Genomic DNA, 18,455 nt, shown 5'->3' with positions numbered 1-18,455 from the left:
AAACTCGAGTGAACTCCATTTAAAATTGGCTTTCTACTCTGGTCATCACAGTCATCATCAAAAAGTCTACAAACAACAAATGCTGAAGAGAGTGTAGAGAAGAAGAAACCCTCCTACACTGTTGGTGGGAATGTATACTGAAGCCGCTGTGTATAGCCATTATGGAGAATAGTATGGAGATCCCCTAAAAACTGAAAATAGGGTTACTGTTCAATCCTGCAATCCCACTCCTAGGCATATATCCAGATATAACTATAATTTGAAAATATGCACCCCAATGTTCACTGCAGCACTGTTCTCAATAGTAAAGACATGGAAGCAACTTAAATGTCCATTGACAGATAAATGAATAAAGATGTGAGATATACATGTGTATGTATATACACACACACACATATACATACATACAATGGAATATTACTTAGCTATAAAAAGAATGAAATTATGCTATTTATAGCAACATGGATGGACCTGGAGATTATCATACTAAATGAAGTAAGGCAGACAGAGAAAGACAAATAAAAATTACACAAATGAACTTATTTACAAAACAGAAATAGACACACAGACATAGAAATCACACTTATGGTTACCAAAGTGGAAAGTCAGGGAGGGATAAATTAGGAGGTTGGGATTAACATATTTATACTATATAAAACAGATAACCAACAAGCACCAACTGTATAGCATAGGGAATTATACTCAGCATACTCTGCTGCTGCTGCTGCTGCTGCTAAGTCGCTTCAGTCGTGTCCGACTCTGTGCGACCCCATAGACGGCAGCCCACCAGGCTCCCCGTCCCTGGGATTCTCCAGGCAAGAACACTGGAGTGGGTTGCCATTTCCTTCTCCAATGCATGAAAGCGAAAAGTGAAAGTGAAGTTGCTCAGTCGTGTCCGACTCTCAGCGACCCCATGGACTGCAGCCTACCAGGCTCCTCTGTCCATGGGGAAGAAAAGAATCTGAAAAAGAACGTATAACTGAACCACTGAGTTGTGCATCTGAAACTAACACAGCATTGTAAAACAACTATACTTCAACAAAATAAAATAAAAACTGACTTTCTAAATCCAGAGACAAGTAAATAAAAAATTGATATTTTTACTATAAAAATATTAAAAATCGTACATACTAAAGACAGAGTAAGTAAAGTTAAAAGACAAATGGAAAACTTGGGGAAATATTTACAACATATGTCACAAAGAACTAATATCCTCAATATGTAAGGAACCTTTAAAAATTAAAGGCTAAAGGGACAAAAATCCAATAGAAAAATGGGAAAAGATAAAAACAATTTACAAAAAACAAAAAAGATAAAGTGAAGTCGCTCAGTCGTGTCCGACTCTTGGCGACCCCGTGGACTGTAGCCTACCAGGCTCCTCTGTCCATGGGATTTTTCAGGCAATAGTGCTCGAGTGGATTGCCATTTCCTTCTCCAGGGGATCTTCCCAACCCAGGGATAGAACCCGGGTCTCCTACATTGTAGACAGATGCTTTACCATCTGAGCCACCAGGGAAAGGCTCTTAAATGAAAACAATTTAAACTCATTTACAATGATATATAAGTATAATTTGAAACAACCCTGAGATAGCATTTCTCTACTATCAGACTGGCAAGAACTAAAAAGCATGATAATATATTCTATTATTGAGGAGGTGGTGGAAAGGGTCTTCTGTTACACACTGCTGGTGGCAGTGCAAACTTGTATGACCATTTCTAACAAAATTACACTTAATTTTTGACCTAGAAATTCTAATTCTAGGCATTTATCCTAAAGATACGCTTCCAACAATATGAAAATGCATTTGCATAAGGTTATTCACTGCAATATTATTTTTAATTGCAAAGTATCAGAAATAATCTAAGGTGCATATAAGAGAGTAGTGGAATTAACTATAGTATATCTACACTATAGATTATTATGCAGTTATATAAAGAATGAGAAATATCTCTATGACTGATATATAGAAACTTCTAGGACATATTACTTAATGAAAAAAGCAAAGTATAAAAGAATATATTTAAGGAAGAAGAAGATGTAAAAAGATGTGCATGTATCTTCTCTTTGTACAAAGAGAAATACAGGCTGATTAAACTAGAAAGTATGATACTGATTATTCACAGGGATAGGTGGGAACAGGAGGTAAGAATGGGAAAATGAGAATAGGAAAAAGGAATGAGGACGGATGGTCTACCTTTTCAATAGTTCTGACTCTTGTTAACATGGTAATAATTTCACATGCTGCTGCTGCTGCTGTTTAGTTTCTAAGTCATATTGAACTCTTCGCGACCCCATGGACTATAGTCTGCCAGGCTCCTTTGTCTGTGGGATTTCCCAGGCAAGAATATGGGAGTGGGTTGCCATTTCCTCTTTCATGGGGTCATCCTGACCCAGGGATTGAGCCTTCATCTCTTATGTCTCCTGCATTGGCAGGCAGGATGTTTACTACTACTGAGTGACCGGGGAAACCCAGTAATTTCACATACTTAAACATAAAGTATCAAAATCAAAAAGAATGTGAGAGAAACTCAATATGTAATACAAAATGAAGGGAATGGAAATGAAAATAACTAACCTAACTAAAAGTGGACAACTGTGTCAACTCTAAGGTTTAAAATAAAAAAAAAATATACACAACTATTATATTCTAGTTAATGTTTTTTCCCACACTAGTATGGGTTAGGGGAGAAGGCAATGGCAACCAACTCCAGTACTCTTCCCTGGAAAATCCCACGGATGGAGGAGCCTGGTAGGCTGCAGTCCATGGGGTCGCAGAGTCGGACATGACTGAAGTGATTTAGCAGTAGCAGCAGCAGCAGTATGGGTTAGTAGTTCTTTCTCAAATATTTATTTATGCAGTTGGCTGTATTGGATCTTAGTTGTAGCACATAGGATCTTCGGTCTTCACTGCAGCATGCATTTTCTTTTAGTTGCAACATGGGGGTTCTTCAGTTGAGGCACGTCAACTCTCAGTTGTAGCATGTGGGATCTAGTTCCCTGACCAGTGATCAAACATGGACCCCCTGCGTTGGGAGCCCTGGACCTTAGGCACTGGACCACTAGGGTTAGCATTTCTAAAACTACTTTGTGTGTATATCAGGATAGAGCAGATAAGTAAATAAATCTGTGGAGAATGAGAACCAGTTTTCTCACTATCAGAAAAAGAAAAAGGAAGGGTTTGAATAAATGCTGGGATATTTGATTGGACTTGGAGCTGTCAGTTTAAACTCATAGTTTTAAATGATTTTTAAAGAGAAATTGATATAAAAAAAAATATATATATATACATACACACATGAGCATACATACATATATTAATGATCTGTCCAATGACAGAGTCTAGAAGCACGACATCTCAGTAACAATAACTAGTAACAATAAATAGAACCCAGATGTTGGTTTCTAAATCCCATTCTTTAACAGAAGGAACTAGAACTCCTCAGGAAAATGATTCTAGGAATGGGTCAGGAAAAATACAAGATGATACTGACTAATACCTTGTATTGTTAGAAAGTAAGGAAGTGCTAAAAAGAGATGAGAATGGCATGTTGAATGGATAAAGGCATCAACCTGAATACCTCAGAATAGCCCAATGGCCAAATGTAGGCTAACTGGAGTGATAAAATAAATAATAGTATTGCTAATAACATATAGATTAAAATAAGTATCTATGATCTCATCCTAACACAAATAACAGGAGAAGAGATCACTTTTTTCTTGCAGGATAATTCCAATAATAAATATAGAAGAATTTATAGAAATAGAAAATCACTTTCACATAATAATTGTTACAGGCAAGATTCATAAATTAATGCTAAAATTAGTGGGCAAAAGTATGATAGGAAACAGAATATTTGCATAGCATGGTATCAAAAATATCTCCCTACAAAATAGTTATAATTTACAAAGGGAAACACAGTAACTTTACATAGAGAGATCTGTCAGACACCACCAAGTGATCAAAGTTTATATCATTGTCATAGACATATCAATATCATGAACCTCTTGCTATGGTGTGCTGGGGAGGGCAAACAGCACTTCTGCTGTTTGTCAAAAATTTACAACTTCAATTTGATTAATAGAAAACATGTGTTAATTACAAACTCAAGGATATTCTAGAAACAAGCAAAATGAAACACACTGGCTGGTTGTCTTCGGAAGTGTCAAAGTCATCTGTAATAAGACACAGAAAGACTGCGGAATTGCTAGAGACTGAAGACTCTGAGGAGGCATGACAGTAACTGCAGTAATGAATTGAGGAACAGGTTCTGGACCAGAAAAGAGGACATAAACAGGACACTAGTAAAACTGAAATAAGGTCTACAAATTAGTTATTAATTCCCTAATAATTATATTATCATCATGTAACATGTTAACATTAATAGAAATGGATGAAGGATATATTAGAACTCTCATACTATTTTAAAAACTGTTTTGTAACTCTAAAGTGAGTTCATAATAAAAAGATTTTAAAATATAGTGTTTCCAGCTACTTGAGTTCAAATAAGGGATAACAATTGGAGCTGTAGAAGAGATCTAAGCCATAACTGGGCCGTTCCAACACAAAGCCTTGAAGGTTTAAACCATAGCATTTTTTGAGGATATTAACACAACCCTTAGCTTAAAAAGTGAATAAGATTCTACATAAGCTTTGACCCAATGCTAATCCTCTTGAATCCATAGAAATTGAATAGTTAGCTCAATTTTATTTCATTTCAGCAAATGGTACATGCTGTGAGGATCACAAAATGTGTTATGAAATATTCAAATTAGTTTACAATGAAATTTCCTTAGTTTCAACTTTCAAGACTTTAAATACTTGAGATCAAATTTACATTTGTGAACAAGTTTTTAAACCACACTCTAAACAGCCATTCTAAACTATACCAGATAATCACACAAATGGCTCAAACAATTTAAATCAGGTGAAAATTATACTCTTACGTGGAAAAAAGCAGATTTCAAAACAATATGTACACTACAATCCCATTTCTGTCAAAAGTGAAAATATATGCTTAGGAAAGAGCCTAAAGTTTTATATGATAAAATGTAAACAGTGATTAACTCTGGGTGGTTAAAAGTGAGTGTTTTTCTTCACTTAGCAGCAATCTCTAAACTTTTTCTACAATAATTATATTACCTTGTAATCATAAAACAAAAGCGATTATAAATGTTTTGAAAAAAGAAAGCAGTGTAACAATTTTCAGATCTCTGAACAGTGAGTGGAATTAACCACTCCAAACAAACAGATGTAGCTAAATATAAAAAAATCTATATTCCAAACACTCATTTTGTGTTCAGATGAGGCTACATGTTTGCCTTGAGGCTACAAACAGGAGGTTATATGTGAGTCTTCCCCTTATGTCACTTCTTTAAAAATGTCAAAAATTACTCAGAGAACAAGTTTAAGCATTTGCAATTATCAAGGTGACAGTGTCAGAGAAACACTAACATCTTATGCTTGATTTAAATTTTTAATAGTTTATTTTTTAAAATGAAAAGAGAAGATGCACTTTTTTAGGGAGAGGAAAGAGATATGTATACTGGGATATTCAAGTCTTATTTCACTTTAGGGGCATATATTAAGTGACAATGATTGATTTTGACCCATCCTCTTTTTTTTGCAGTGTATTTCTTTATTAGAGTTTTGATATTACATCACTCAAATGTTTTATCCCCACATTCTTTTTTTACTTTTAGAAAATTAATTAATTTATTTTAACTGAAGGGTAATTACTTTACAACATTGTGGTAGCTCTTGCTATACATTGATATGAATGACTTTGCCCCATTCTTTAAACTAATATCCATCTCTTGGTGATTAGATATTAAAGCTGTACTTAAATATTACAAAGAAGTACTTAACTTTGATTTGTAAAACTATTTTTAGATAGTTAAAACATTTTCTTTAAAATTAAAATTTCTTTGATTTCCCCAGTGAGTTTAAGTTAGTTCTTGCTGGTTTATTCTTCATTATTCCAAATGGATGGTATGGCTAATTCAAAAAGCAGTCACTTCCAGCACTTTCGAGGATTGTTTCAAAATCTATTTTTCTATATTCTACTGGCGTAGTAGAGGACCTTTCATGTTTTAAATGCTATGATGATATAGAATTATAAGTGGGACTAAGTGCATGATAACAGCATATCTTTGTTGCTAATTCATAGTAATAAATGAATTTCTAGGGCTCTAAGACAAATTAAAAGAAAAGAAAATGAAATCCATGGATAACCTGATGAGATTAGTATTAAGTGAAAGTGAAGTCGCTCAGTCACGTTTGACTCTTTGCGACCCTATGGACTGTATAGCCTACCAGGCTTCTCCGTCCATGGGATTTTCCAGGCAAGAGTACCAGAATGCATTGCCTTTTCCTTCTCCAGGGGATCTTCCTGACCTAGGGATCAAACCCAGGTCTCCCGCATTGTGGGCAGACGCTTTACCCTCTGAGCCACCAGGAAAGCCCAAAGTGATCTCCAGTAAGCTACCAAGTTATTTTAGAAGTACAATTTTCTTCATTCAAAGATGACAAAACTTTGAGGTTCTAGAAAATTGTTATTTCATTTGAGGGACAGTCAATACCATGACAACCACATTAAAACTTTGTAACTGAATACCTCTGATGTTTCCATTTTTTTTCCTGAACTTTAAAACAATAAACTGCTTAAGATTCAACCTACTAGGGGTTCAAAAAGAGGCAATTGTGTGGCTAAGTATAACACTGAAGTTTAGTCTTACAAACGCTCTCACCTCTGACAGCATTTTATTGGACAGCATTTAAACCTACTCAAGTCCTCCTACTACCATTTTCTTTATAACTTAACTTTGATCTGACACTCTCACGCCTACCAGAATTTCCAACAGGATATACTGAGAATTTGTTTACTTGCATAAATGCTAAAAAAAAAAAAGCAACATTTATTGTATTCTAAAAAAGAGGGGAGCGGGGTTGCTGCCCAGGTGGTGAAGTGATAAAGAATCCGCCTGCCAGTGCAGAGATGCAGGAGACATGGGTTTGATCCCTGGGTTGAGAAGATCCCTTGGAGTAGGAAATGGCAACCCATTCCAGTATTCTTGCCTGGAGAACCCCATGGACAGGGGAGCCTGGCGGGCAACAGTCCATCAGGTTGCAAAGAGTCAGCCACAACTGAATGATTGAGCACATTGTAAAAATACGGTAGGGACAGTTAAATACATTTTAAATCAAACCTGTGGTTTTTATATCCCCATAACAAAGAACATGGATAATTCAATAAACTGATAAATTGAACCTAAATATTAGAAAATACAATCATGGAAGATAAAAAGATAGTGTTTTCATAACTACTACGATATCTACCAAAGTTTAATGTATCACTATAATATATATAAGTTAAGTTGATTTCAGAGCAAAGAAAGAACTTGGAAGGAGAGAATGAAAAGGAAGTGCTTTTCAAGTCATTACCTTTTCCCATGAAACATCTGCCGGTGAAGAATAGGTTAAGAGTTAAAAGCAATCTTTGGTCAGAGGAAAAGCTTTTCAACCCTAAAACACATTTTGGTTATAATGTTAACCTTAAAGTCCATAGGTGATTTGCTAAGGAAAAGTCATACCAATAACATCAGCCTGTAGCTTAAGGGTTTCTTGCTGTTGTTTTAAAATTTATGATAGTATTTCATTTAATTTTAATTAGTCTCTTAAAATATAAATTTACCTTCCCTAAGCATTGTATTATCTATTTTACCACTAAATATTTTTAAAGGATCATTTAAAATCAGTTTCCTGAACTATTTGCTCTTCACAGATGTTACAATATTAATACTTAATAAGAAATCTTTGTAGTTGAAAGATACCTGGATTGATCAGCATTTTGTGCTTTCCATATATCATTTTGGTTTTTGATTTACAGAGGTTTGTAAGTTGCACATCACTATTCTCATAAGACAATATACTTAGATGTAAGCAGTGTCTGGTCCTTTTACATATTCCCCCAATTCTAGGAGAATGGATTATATTCTTCAAAAATATAACTAAAGGCTTTTAAATAACAGCTGTAAGTTCTGATAATTGAGGCAGCATTTCCCATTGTTTTGACCAAATAAATTAGAAAATGAAGTCATTTAAAGTAAGGTAGTATGGAAAAACACACAAGTCCCACCCAGATATGTTGCTATCTTTAGGAAACTCAAAACAAGCAAAACTAAGGAATATATTATGCTAGAAATACACTCAGTTGTGATAATACAGTAAAACCAAAAAGCATGAGCAAGAGTCAAGATAGCTGTAACCGATAAGAGGTAAGCATGAGGATGGGACAGAGGAATAGCACAGGGTACTATAGCTCCAAGTTACTGGGGTGAACATGGATGCACACTGACACATATACATACTCACTTCATCATGAATATTACTTAATTTTTAAGTGCAAGAAAACCAGGAGGTTTAGATTATTTAGGAGCAAATTGATGATGATATTATAGGGAGGCCCCTTTTAGCTGGGATACCACATTGTTTTTAAAATGTGTGTGTCCTGTCAGTGTGTCCACACTGACAGAACAATGTGTCCTATTAGTAATATACTTTTTATTATATTTGTCAATTTACAGTAAATATTTAGTGATTTTTTGAGATATCCAATCACTGAACACTATGTGTAATTATTTTTAATCATATGTTTTGTATGCTTTGTTTTATTATCCAACTTTTAAAACTAATGATATCAAAGTAAAACTAGTAATTTTAATTAATTAGAAGAATAAAGGAAACCTCAGATTATTCTGTTCATATTCATAATTGGTGCTTTATGGTCATATTTTTGATCAATGATTACATTATTACTAGTGGATATTTGAAGAATTGTATTTTTAATTTCAGAGACTATGGGCAAGTGGATTTTGATCTATACGGTCAGGTAGAAAAAGGTATCTTTTCCTAGTAAATCAATTGTGTGGAAAGCAAGGCAACTTTAATTATCATATACGAGCATTTAGAGGAAAGAATAATCTTATATCAATATCACACTATGATTTTAATTGAATAAGTACTCCTCACCATTATAGGCCGGCTGAAATCTAGGAAAGAATGAGATGAGCTTAAGGTACAAATTCTTCCATTAAAAACATTATATAAACATTCGTCAATCCTTAAAAAGATGGAACATTAAGCAGGGTTTTTGTAAAGGTTCACTTGGGTATATTCTGAAATAGATCTTTTTTTCCTTGCTGAGTATTAGAAGGACTAATTTCAGCAAGGTTGATAGGTGAGCTATCTAATACAGTTGCAATAGGACTATTTCTTCATCACTAGTTGTATAAACTATTGCCCCCAAGCCTCTTTCAGGGACTTGTGTAAAGTTTTCAGGTGAAGAAAAATAAGCCTGTAAGTTAATTAACTTGAAATAAGTTTCAAGGGTCTAGTCTGAATTTATACAGATTACATGAAGTTAGAATGCACTACTCTTCTCAAAAAGCATATTTAACTCTGCTAATCCCCAAATATATAGAATTTGAATGAAAGTATAGAACTAACTAAAAACACTTAGAAGTCCTTCAAAAGACACTTTGAAATAAATCTAATATTATGGAAATTAACTGAGGAAAGTGAATACTATCTTGAATGAAATAAACAACTGATAATTTTTTTGCATGCTGTCATGCTTGGTCTTATTTTTACTTTACAATAATAGCAATCTTTACTGTACCTGACGAGGGGTTCTTTCTGATTTACTCCTACACCATTCCCAGTCTGAAAGGTCTGGTTTCTGACTCTCTTCATGAGAAAGTCTTCTTTCTGGCCCTTCCAAAAAAGTGGTTTCATCATATTTAATATCACCTTCTGCTTTTTCAGAGAGTAGTGGATCAACACCTCTTTCATTGTGGGACTCCTCTTCAGCTTCTATAATGTCAGTGTTTGTGCATTTGTTGATGCTTGTTAGCGTGGAGCTGTCCAGAGAGGGTGTGGTGCTGATTTCCACTTTTATGGCACTGAAGATATGAGTGTCTCTCTGAGAGTCTTTTGTAGTTGCGCACTCATAATTCATGAGATTGTGACAGGCTGTAGAATTTTCATCATCATCATAGTAATCTTCATGTGCTATTTTATAAATTCCATAACTTTGCTGAAATGATAGATTGAATTCAAAGCATCTCCTCTTGGCTATGTAAAAGCAAAAACAAAAGTCCATGATTAGGAAGGTAGATGTAAACAGCATTTGAATATACAAAGTGAGTAAAAATAAGAAAGTGAGTTAAACCTGATTAGTATGAAATCTTAAAATGATCTTGTCAATTATACAAAGAAAATAGTCCTTACAAGTTCAAGCCATCATATCATTCTGGGCTTAACTGTTGTCACTTACACAATGAAAGCCTTGACATACATGCAGCTCCAGAATCCTGAAGTCTTTTAACAAATTTTATTTAAACCTTTAACTATAAATTTAAAAAGTGTCATATACTTTCAGTTTTAGGGTAGCTATATTGGTCTACCAATTGTGCATTTCTTATTTTAGGATAAAATACATAGTTTATAAATTTAATTTTACTAGATATTAACTAAGAAGCTCTTAATAGAGGCATCCCTGGTGGTCCAGTGGTTAAGAATCTGCCTTTCAGTGCAGGGGATGTGAGTTCTATCCCTGGTCTGGGAACTAAGACCCCACATGCATCAGGGTCACTAAACTTGCACACCACAAGTAGATTGTCCACGCTGCCACAACTACTACTGGACCCATGTGCCACAACTAGAGAAAGTCTGTGTGTTCAACAAAAGATCTACATGATACAGTGAGGTTCCCGAGTGCCACAACTATAAACGAATACAGCCAAATAAATAAATAAACATAACAGAAGCAATTTATCCTTAAAAAACTCAAAAAGGAAGCTTTTAATATTCTTTGAGCTATTCAGCTGACAATACCAACAATAGATATAACTGCTTTCAATATTTTAATGTATATCATTGCTGACATTTATGTTTATAAAAGAATACATTAAAAATTAGATAATGCTGAAATAGTTTTTAAATGTTTAAAAATAGCATGAATAATTTGAAATGAGTTGTAAAAATGTGCATATATTTATATTTCTGTGAAATGAAGCATTTTACAACATGTCTATACCTTATTAATTACAAGATGAGTTTGGCAGGAATGCATAAAACTTTCGATGGTTTTGAAATATGATGATATCCTATATACACTACTACTATTTGGTGAATACAGTATAAAGTTTTAGTAAAACAACAAATAAGAATGTGACGAAGTGATATAATTGTTTTGTGTGAATGTCATTAAATACTAGATAATTTTTGAGTATTAAGAATGAAGCTATATCAAGATGGTAGACAAAATATCATGTAATATTTTGGTTTTCATCTTTCAAATATCGCTCATTTCAAAACTTCTTTCTACTTGGATAGCTCTGTGTTTTATAGCACACACTTAGCACACATTGAGAGATCCTTGGGGGAAAAGTTTATTAGAAACTATAAACTTTCTATGAAAACAACAGGTAAAGTTTGATTTATTTCATAGTACATCCTTGTGTCATTCATATGCTGATTCTATTACTGAAACTGTCTCAGAACTGAAGATTTACAAACCAGTTTCACTGACTGAAAGATAGAATTTATAGTTATCATTCATTATTTGAGCCCAAAACACTCTTTGTTTGAACCAGGACACAAACAAAAATTTCTATTCAAAGAAAATAGAAAAGTAGAAACAGATGTTAACACTATCCACTGTCTCATTTACAGTACTACTTAAGTTTTTCTAATAATATAGTTCAGTAAAATTAAATTAGAATTTTTAGTTTGTTTTAATAGTGTGAAAGCTGAATAAAGGGATGTTTCAATTATTGATAGGTTTTCTTTTTCTCTAAAATAAGATACAAAGTGACAAGTGGTCAATTCAAGGATATTAAGCAAACAAAAACTGCCATAAAACCCCAATTTTATCATGTAAATTGCTATCTGTAGCTACATATCTTATTAGCTACACATCACAACTATGAAGTATAGAAAGCAAAAATGAGCGAGATTTTTAAAGAATTAGTTCAATGGACAATCTACCTGCATGTTATGAGGTGCAAGAGGCAGTCTGAGGTAGGCTTCAAGAAGGAAGTCTGATTGTGAAAGACACAGTGGGGAACTAGAACATTCCAGGGCCAGTTAGGCACATGGGTCATGTCATTTAACAAAACAACAACCCTATATAATAATAGGCAAATTGGTTCTATTTTGCATTTGAGAAAACTGAGGCTGATAAAGGAAACCTAAGATTACTTACTTAAAGAGATTTTAATTTAAACCTGACTCCAGAATTGGAGTTATTAGCCTCTATGGGAAATTGCTGTACTGCTAATCAGACCATTGAGAGAAATATGTTAATAAAAGCAGAATGTCTCCAATATGCTATCTTTAAGTTATCGGAAGTATGTTAATTATAAAATGTAACCAATAGAAATAGTTCTTGTTAGTTACTTTTCCTTAACACTAGAGGTAAATTCTGACTAACTAATAAAGATAATAGGGTATAACAATATAACAGGGTGGACAATAACTGACTGGTAACTTACAAGAAGCTTAAGGACCATCTGGATAGAGTCAGGATCTTTTGGAAATCAATACTACACTTATGAGAAATAAGTACACTGTTACATTTGTTCTGGGGCTTCCCAGGTGGCACAATGGTGAAGAATCCGTCTGCCAGTGCAGAAGACGCGAGTTCAATCCCTGGTGGGGAAGATCCCCTGGAGGTGGATATGGCAACCTATTCCAGTATTCTTGCCTGGAATATTCCACAGACAGAGGAGCCTGGTGGGCTTACAGTCTATGGGGTCACAAAGAATTAGACACAGCTGAGCACACACGCTCATTTGTTCTGAAAAGCAAAATCCTATTTAGGACGTGAATTAGCTCTAGTCTTCTGATTTTAATCACATCTTGCCAATGACAATTTTAGACATAAAATAAGTAATTTTATAAGTCAGCTTATAAATACAATTCTTCAGCGTAATATGCCACCAGATACTTTGACTTCATCAAAAAAAAGGAAGCTGAAAATCTGATTTTTATACTTAGAAAGTGTTTTACTTGAACTGTCTGTTTAATTTTAAAACAAAATGGGTGTGAAAGCCATATCCAACCCATATGTCTGCCACCTGAGACCTCTGTATTAAAACCATCTTGTTTTAAAACCACTTTTGTCTTGAGACAGTAGTAATACAGATTATTGTTGAAAACAGGAAAGAACTATTATCCCTGGAAACTTCATTTTCTGGTTGCACGTCTCTCAGTTTCCATATAGTGAAGCTGAGATGTAGTATCATGTTTATATCATATTTACGGTAAGTATGAATTAGGAAAAAATATGTTCCTTTTCTTGTTCCTGGAGTTTCCAACAAAAACCAAAACAACAGCAACAAAAAAACATTAAGGGGGGGGGACATTAATTTGTTAGGGAGAAAAAGCTTAACTGTGAAACTGGAGCCATCAAAGTACTATAACTATATAGAATCAAAGTACTATATCAAGTAACTGATCAAGCTCCTGCCCACCTGAGGATGAGCCATCTTTGGAGTTTCAAACTTGTGTGTCATCCTAGCAATAAGAAAATTTATGGTGGGTCAGACAGTGAAAATACACCATTCTTATAATTTCCTTGTGGCAGAGCCTGGGATCAAAAGAGAATGAAGCCATTTTAAATGAATGTTTGTCACGTTTTGTTTTTGAAGCCATGCTTCTCTAGGCTTACATTTCAACATCTTCCTTGAATTTTTACATCTCTCCCTGTATTGCCGTATACAAATAAAGGCAATGGAAATTTTAGAGGAAAAGTATTACTTTGAAAGGTGTGGTTCTAATTTCCAACATGAGATATTAACTTGATTATTGATTCTACCAGCCTGCTGTAGGTTCTTCCGTTTTGTGCAGTACCAGAGAGACTGCTTCCTAGACGATTTACAGTGATAGAAATGCTGTACTGCTTTGGTTTTGACTTTGATAGAGGTGTCCTTTAGTTCTGAAAAAGACTGCTCTAAATTCTTCTTGTCTCTCTTACAATTTTAAATATATAAAGTGGGATTGTTTCATTAATTTAGTGGCGAAATATTAATGCTTGATAGAATGGTAGAACTTTCAGGTCTGTAAATAATTTTTATATGTTCTGTGTTCTTCTGTGTTTTCTATCAAAAAGATTTATTATTCATTTTCTATGTCACTGTTGCTCTGGATATTAATCTCCAGAAGCACATACTTATTACAAGTTCTGTGGTTATTGTATTTTAAGGGCATAGACGAATTTGGCATCTATTGACAATAAAACTTTATGGCACCCTTAACACTAAAAATATCTTCAGGTTATTTGAAAATCATATAGACATTAAATGTCATGAATACATGGAAAATGAGCAGTTCATGACTATTGAATGTTATAAAATGGCCCTGTTGAAGAATTGATTACAGAGTATTCTTTAATAGCCTCCAGTTTTTATAGCCCTAATATAGTCTGAGATGGACTGTTTTCATTCACTCTCTCTTTGTTAAACAAAAATATACTTGCTTATTCTGAGCAAAGGACAATTAATGGAAGAGTTAATTCAGCATACACTAATGCGTTTATTAGTGTATTGAATTTATTAAATGTAGAACATCCCATCTTTTTTCTGGAATGACAAAAAAGATATCCTTTTCCTTCCTGACAGAGCAAAACATACAGGCCATTCCTGTCTTAGTGTAGGAACAATTACACTCTAGTGAGCTTTATAATTGATTCCATTCCTGTTAAAGATGCAGTTTTTAAAACATATTTTTTAAAAGTAACTAATGATGAGGTTTATACACGAACAACTCTGCCAACCTTTGTCCTTTCTTGAAATTATAGGTATTTGGGGGGGGATGTCATTTGTGTATATATCTGTATGTTTTCTAAAAGCAGAGGCATACACTTAAAATTTGTTTTGGAAATGTTTTTAGGTGTTCCTATTGCTTACTCTGAAAATTTTCCAACACCCTGGAAGAATACAATCTGCAAAATAATGGAAATGCTTTTCTTTACTGTTCTATTCAATAATAATAAACTTTAACATAATGAATTTTAACTTTTCAAAGATGCAGGCTTCTCCTACATAGACTTGGGAGGGGGATTTATTTTCTACTCAGAGCTAAGAGTTATGGTGGATATAACATCTAAAGTCCTTTGTTGATTTCATGCTGGGTTGAATGAATTCTCTCTCTTTTTTTAATCACCTAAAATAACCATTCAATGTACATGCAGTTCACAGAGTTGTTTTAAACCTGCCTCATTTAAAATTTACTCCAACACTGTGCTGATAATTGTTCAACATTTCTTCCTTTTATGTACCATTTAACTTGTCCTTGGATTCTTCATCACCTACTAAGGCAGCTTTCTCAATAGACCACCTTTCTGTTTTTGACCCTCTGCATATTGTTCTCAACTCTGCACTATCCAGGACTTACGTTTTTTCCCGTCCGATGTCACTGCATATGGGTTCTGCTTGCAGTTGATGATGCAGCCACAGGGCAAGTGTGTCCAATGTTTAGACAAGACAAACACTGGAGTTACAGTGGTGGCCAGGAGGGTTAGCATAAAGCTGAGCATCTCAAAGGGAAGGCTCTGAAACCCCGAGATGTGCTGGACCGCCATGTGGATCTGTAAAAGCAGAGAGCTTCAGACCTATCCCAGGAAAACGTTTTCCACTTTGCCAAGCCTTTTTCCCCCAACTATGCTGCCTCAGCTCCCTTCTCCAGGCCCCTTTCCTATCTGAGAGCTAGAAGCTCTGCTCCTGAGCTGGCATCATTGGTTTGGGGCTACCAGGATCCTTTGGGAGGAGGCCAGCTGCCCCAGACTGCACAGGCTTTTGAGGGTTTCCATTCTTGAGTGCCTGGTCTGTGCTGGCTGCCAGCTCAAGTTTCCGCCAGGAAAGCACAGTTCACCATATGAGAAAACGCTATCCCAGAAAACAGGCAAGCATCTGGGAAACCTGTACCTGGTACTCCAGATGTCCTTTGTCATATCCCTAGCCCTTCACCCCTGCCAGGCCATGCTGGTCACACTAGGGCACCACCTGCCCCCTCTCTCCTCTGGCTCTCTCTTGGAGGCGTGAACAAAAGCCTGTTTTGTCTACTCTCTGTTCTCTGTACTAGTGGTTATGCCTCTCCTCCCTTCCTGATGGGGATGGGCTGCGACCTTCTAGGGAGGAATGGAGCAAAGATAAGCGCAGGACAGAAGACTGGGGGAATAACAGAGGCATACGCTGTTTTCCTTCACTGTCTCCCTCCTTTTCTGAATACTCCCAGACACTGCTCGGAGAGAAAACACCCTTGACCATGACAGATCTGGGAAAACTAAGTCTCCCGCGCCTGAAAGCGCTCCCGGCCCTCCTCCCTAATTTTGAACCGAGAAGCACTTAGCAAAGGCTTCGCGGCTGCTAGTCCTACTCGTGAACTGCTTTCCTCCAAGCGCTTCTTTAAAACCAACCGAGACAGATTTGTAAGCGGACTAAACTGCTCATCTCTAGCTGACCCTCCAAACCAGGGGCGCTGGTCTCAACACGCACTCATACTGTCTGGCATACACATCCGCACACCGTGAGCAACCGCACTTTTACCATCATGGGCAGCCAAAGGGTGACTTTTATCAGCGCTAAGATCAAAGAAAAGCGCTTCTGCGCTACGCTCACGGTGAAGCTCCTGGTGCCAAAGAGAGTGCCCCGGTTCTCGCGCCTGCAGTCTCCAGCCACAGCGGCAGCACCGTGCCCCGGCTCCTGCCCTGGCCCTCCGCTCCTCACGGGTGGACCCGGTCCAAACACGGTGTCCGAGCTCGGGGAGCATTCTCCAGAGCACCGTGGGGCCGGACCTGGAGCATCATCTGGGGACAGGGAAAGCACTCTCCCTCCAGTTGCAGGGGTCCCTGGAGTGGAAGCGCCGCGGGAAATTTCCTGGTAGTTGGCGTGAAGTCTCGGCGGCTGCTCGGAACACAGCAACTGGTGAGTGAGCGGGACCGAGAGGCCGGCTAGTAGCCCGAAAGCCGAAGTGTACACAGCGAAGAGGAGCAGCACGTAGGAGCTGGAGCAGTCGGCCAGACAGCCCCAAGGCGTGCGCACGAAGGCGCCCCAGCCGCACAGAGGGAGCGCAGAGAGCCCCAGACTGGCTGCCCACACGGTCAGCGCCACGCCGAGCACCTGGCCAGATCTTCTGGAGGTTGCCTGGCTCCCCGCAGCCCTGTGCATCGTGTAAAAGTTGTAGGAGACTAAGAGAGTCGCCTTCAAGTTGCTCGAGAGGCCCTGGCATAAATAAAGTAAGGCAGAGATGGTGCACAGAGACTGGAAGTAGTCAGAGACCCCGTTTGGCCACTGCAGAAACATGAAGATGGTCACCGACAAGACGCTCATGAGATCATCCCCAGACCAGGAAGCCACAAGCATGGACACAACAGTTCTGTTCCGCATTTTCAGCAGAGAAACTAGTGAATAAATGCTGCCTGCCAGGGCTGCCAGAGTCATTAGGCATGTCAGGCAAAAAAGATAGATATTCACGGTTCCTGGCGGATTTAAAGGGTCTGTCGAATTATGGTTTCCTTTCCACAGGTTAGAGTCATTTGTTGATAAGTTACTGAGAAACACAGACATTATTCTTGGTCAATGTTCAATTTCTTTTTCAGTAGGTCTGTAAATAGTCTCACAATTAATAAGCATGGCTCTCAGTTGCAAATCAGATCTCATTTTCTCCTACCAAGTTTCCCTCAAGATGTTCCACGGTCATTCCTGCAGAATACGGTCAGACAAGTCTCCGTTAGACCTGACTCAACTCATATTTGAAAAATGGGTTCCACTTAAAGCAGCAATAAGAAACTTTTCAACATTTCAATTAAAAAGCCAAAAACTCCCTCCTGAAACCAGCAAGTTTCAGGCATGAAAGCAAAAGCTCCTCAAGTAGACTGGAAAACAATGATGTCTGGATCCTTTTGGGTCCTTCTTGTGGAGCAAAGCAGCTTTGGCTTGAGGTAATCAAACTGTATTCACTTTTTAAGAGCAGTAAAATGATGCATTTGGTTCCAGAGCTGGATTCAAAGGCAGATTATCGGGTAGTTTTCAGCTCAGCCGGTTCACAGACAGGGAGACAGAGAGAAAATGAGAGAGAGAGTCACTGAGCACAGCTCCCCATCGGAACTGCTGTGTTCTTCAGTCAGCCTGTGATCCTCAGAGCTGCAGGAAGGAGGAGTCAGTCAGCTCTAAGCAGGAGAGAAGCAAGAACAAAAGGGAGGGGAGTTCTGTGTGTGAGCGAAATGATGTACATCTCCTCAGCTTGCCTTATTTGAAGCAAGAGACAATGTCTTTGCTAAGCCTACCCTTTTGGTTTTGACATATAAAACTAACCCAAATAGTTGCTCAGGCTTGATGTGAATGAAAAATAGCATCTTGTTTTCATTTCAGAGGTCCAAGCTACTCTGCTAAG

At 36.9% G+C, this 18,455-nt stretch overlaps 1 protein-coding gene across 1 annotated transcript in view; it reads right to left on the bottom strand.

Annotated features, from left to right (window-relative positions):
• The window catches only part of GPR149 (G protein-coupled receptor 149), a 90,578-nt gene extending 72,407 nt beyond the window's left edge, over positions 1-18,171 (bottom strand). The window contains exons 1-3 of the mRNA XM_004003855.5: positions 16,610-18,171; positions 15,459-15,651; positions 9,679-10,133 (exon numbers count right to left, since the gene is read on the bottom strand). Coding sequence (XP_004003904.3) covers positions 9,679-10,133; positions 15,459-15,651; positions 16,610-17,629 — 1,668 coding nt within the window. The 5' untranslated portion in view covers positions 17,630-18,171. The remainder of the gene's footprint in view (positions 1-9,678; positions 10,134-15,458; positions 15,652-16,609) is intronic.
• Between the last annotated feature and the right edge of the window lie 284 nt (positions 18,172-18,455).

This window comes from Ovis aries, chromosome 1, assembly GCF_016772045.2.
Source record: "Ovis aries strain OAR_USU_Benz2616 breed Rambouillet chromosome 1, ARS-UI_Ramb_v3.0, whole genome shotgun sequence".
Lineage (NCBI taxonomy): Eukaryota > Metazoa > Chordata > Mammalia > Artiodactyla > Bovidae > Ovis > Ovis aries.
The sequence above is the reverse complement of the archived record's forward strand: the minus strand, read 5'-3'. Positions and strand labels throughout refer to the sequence as shown.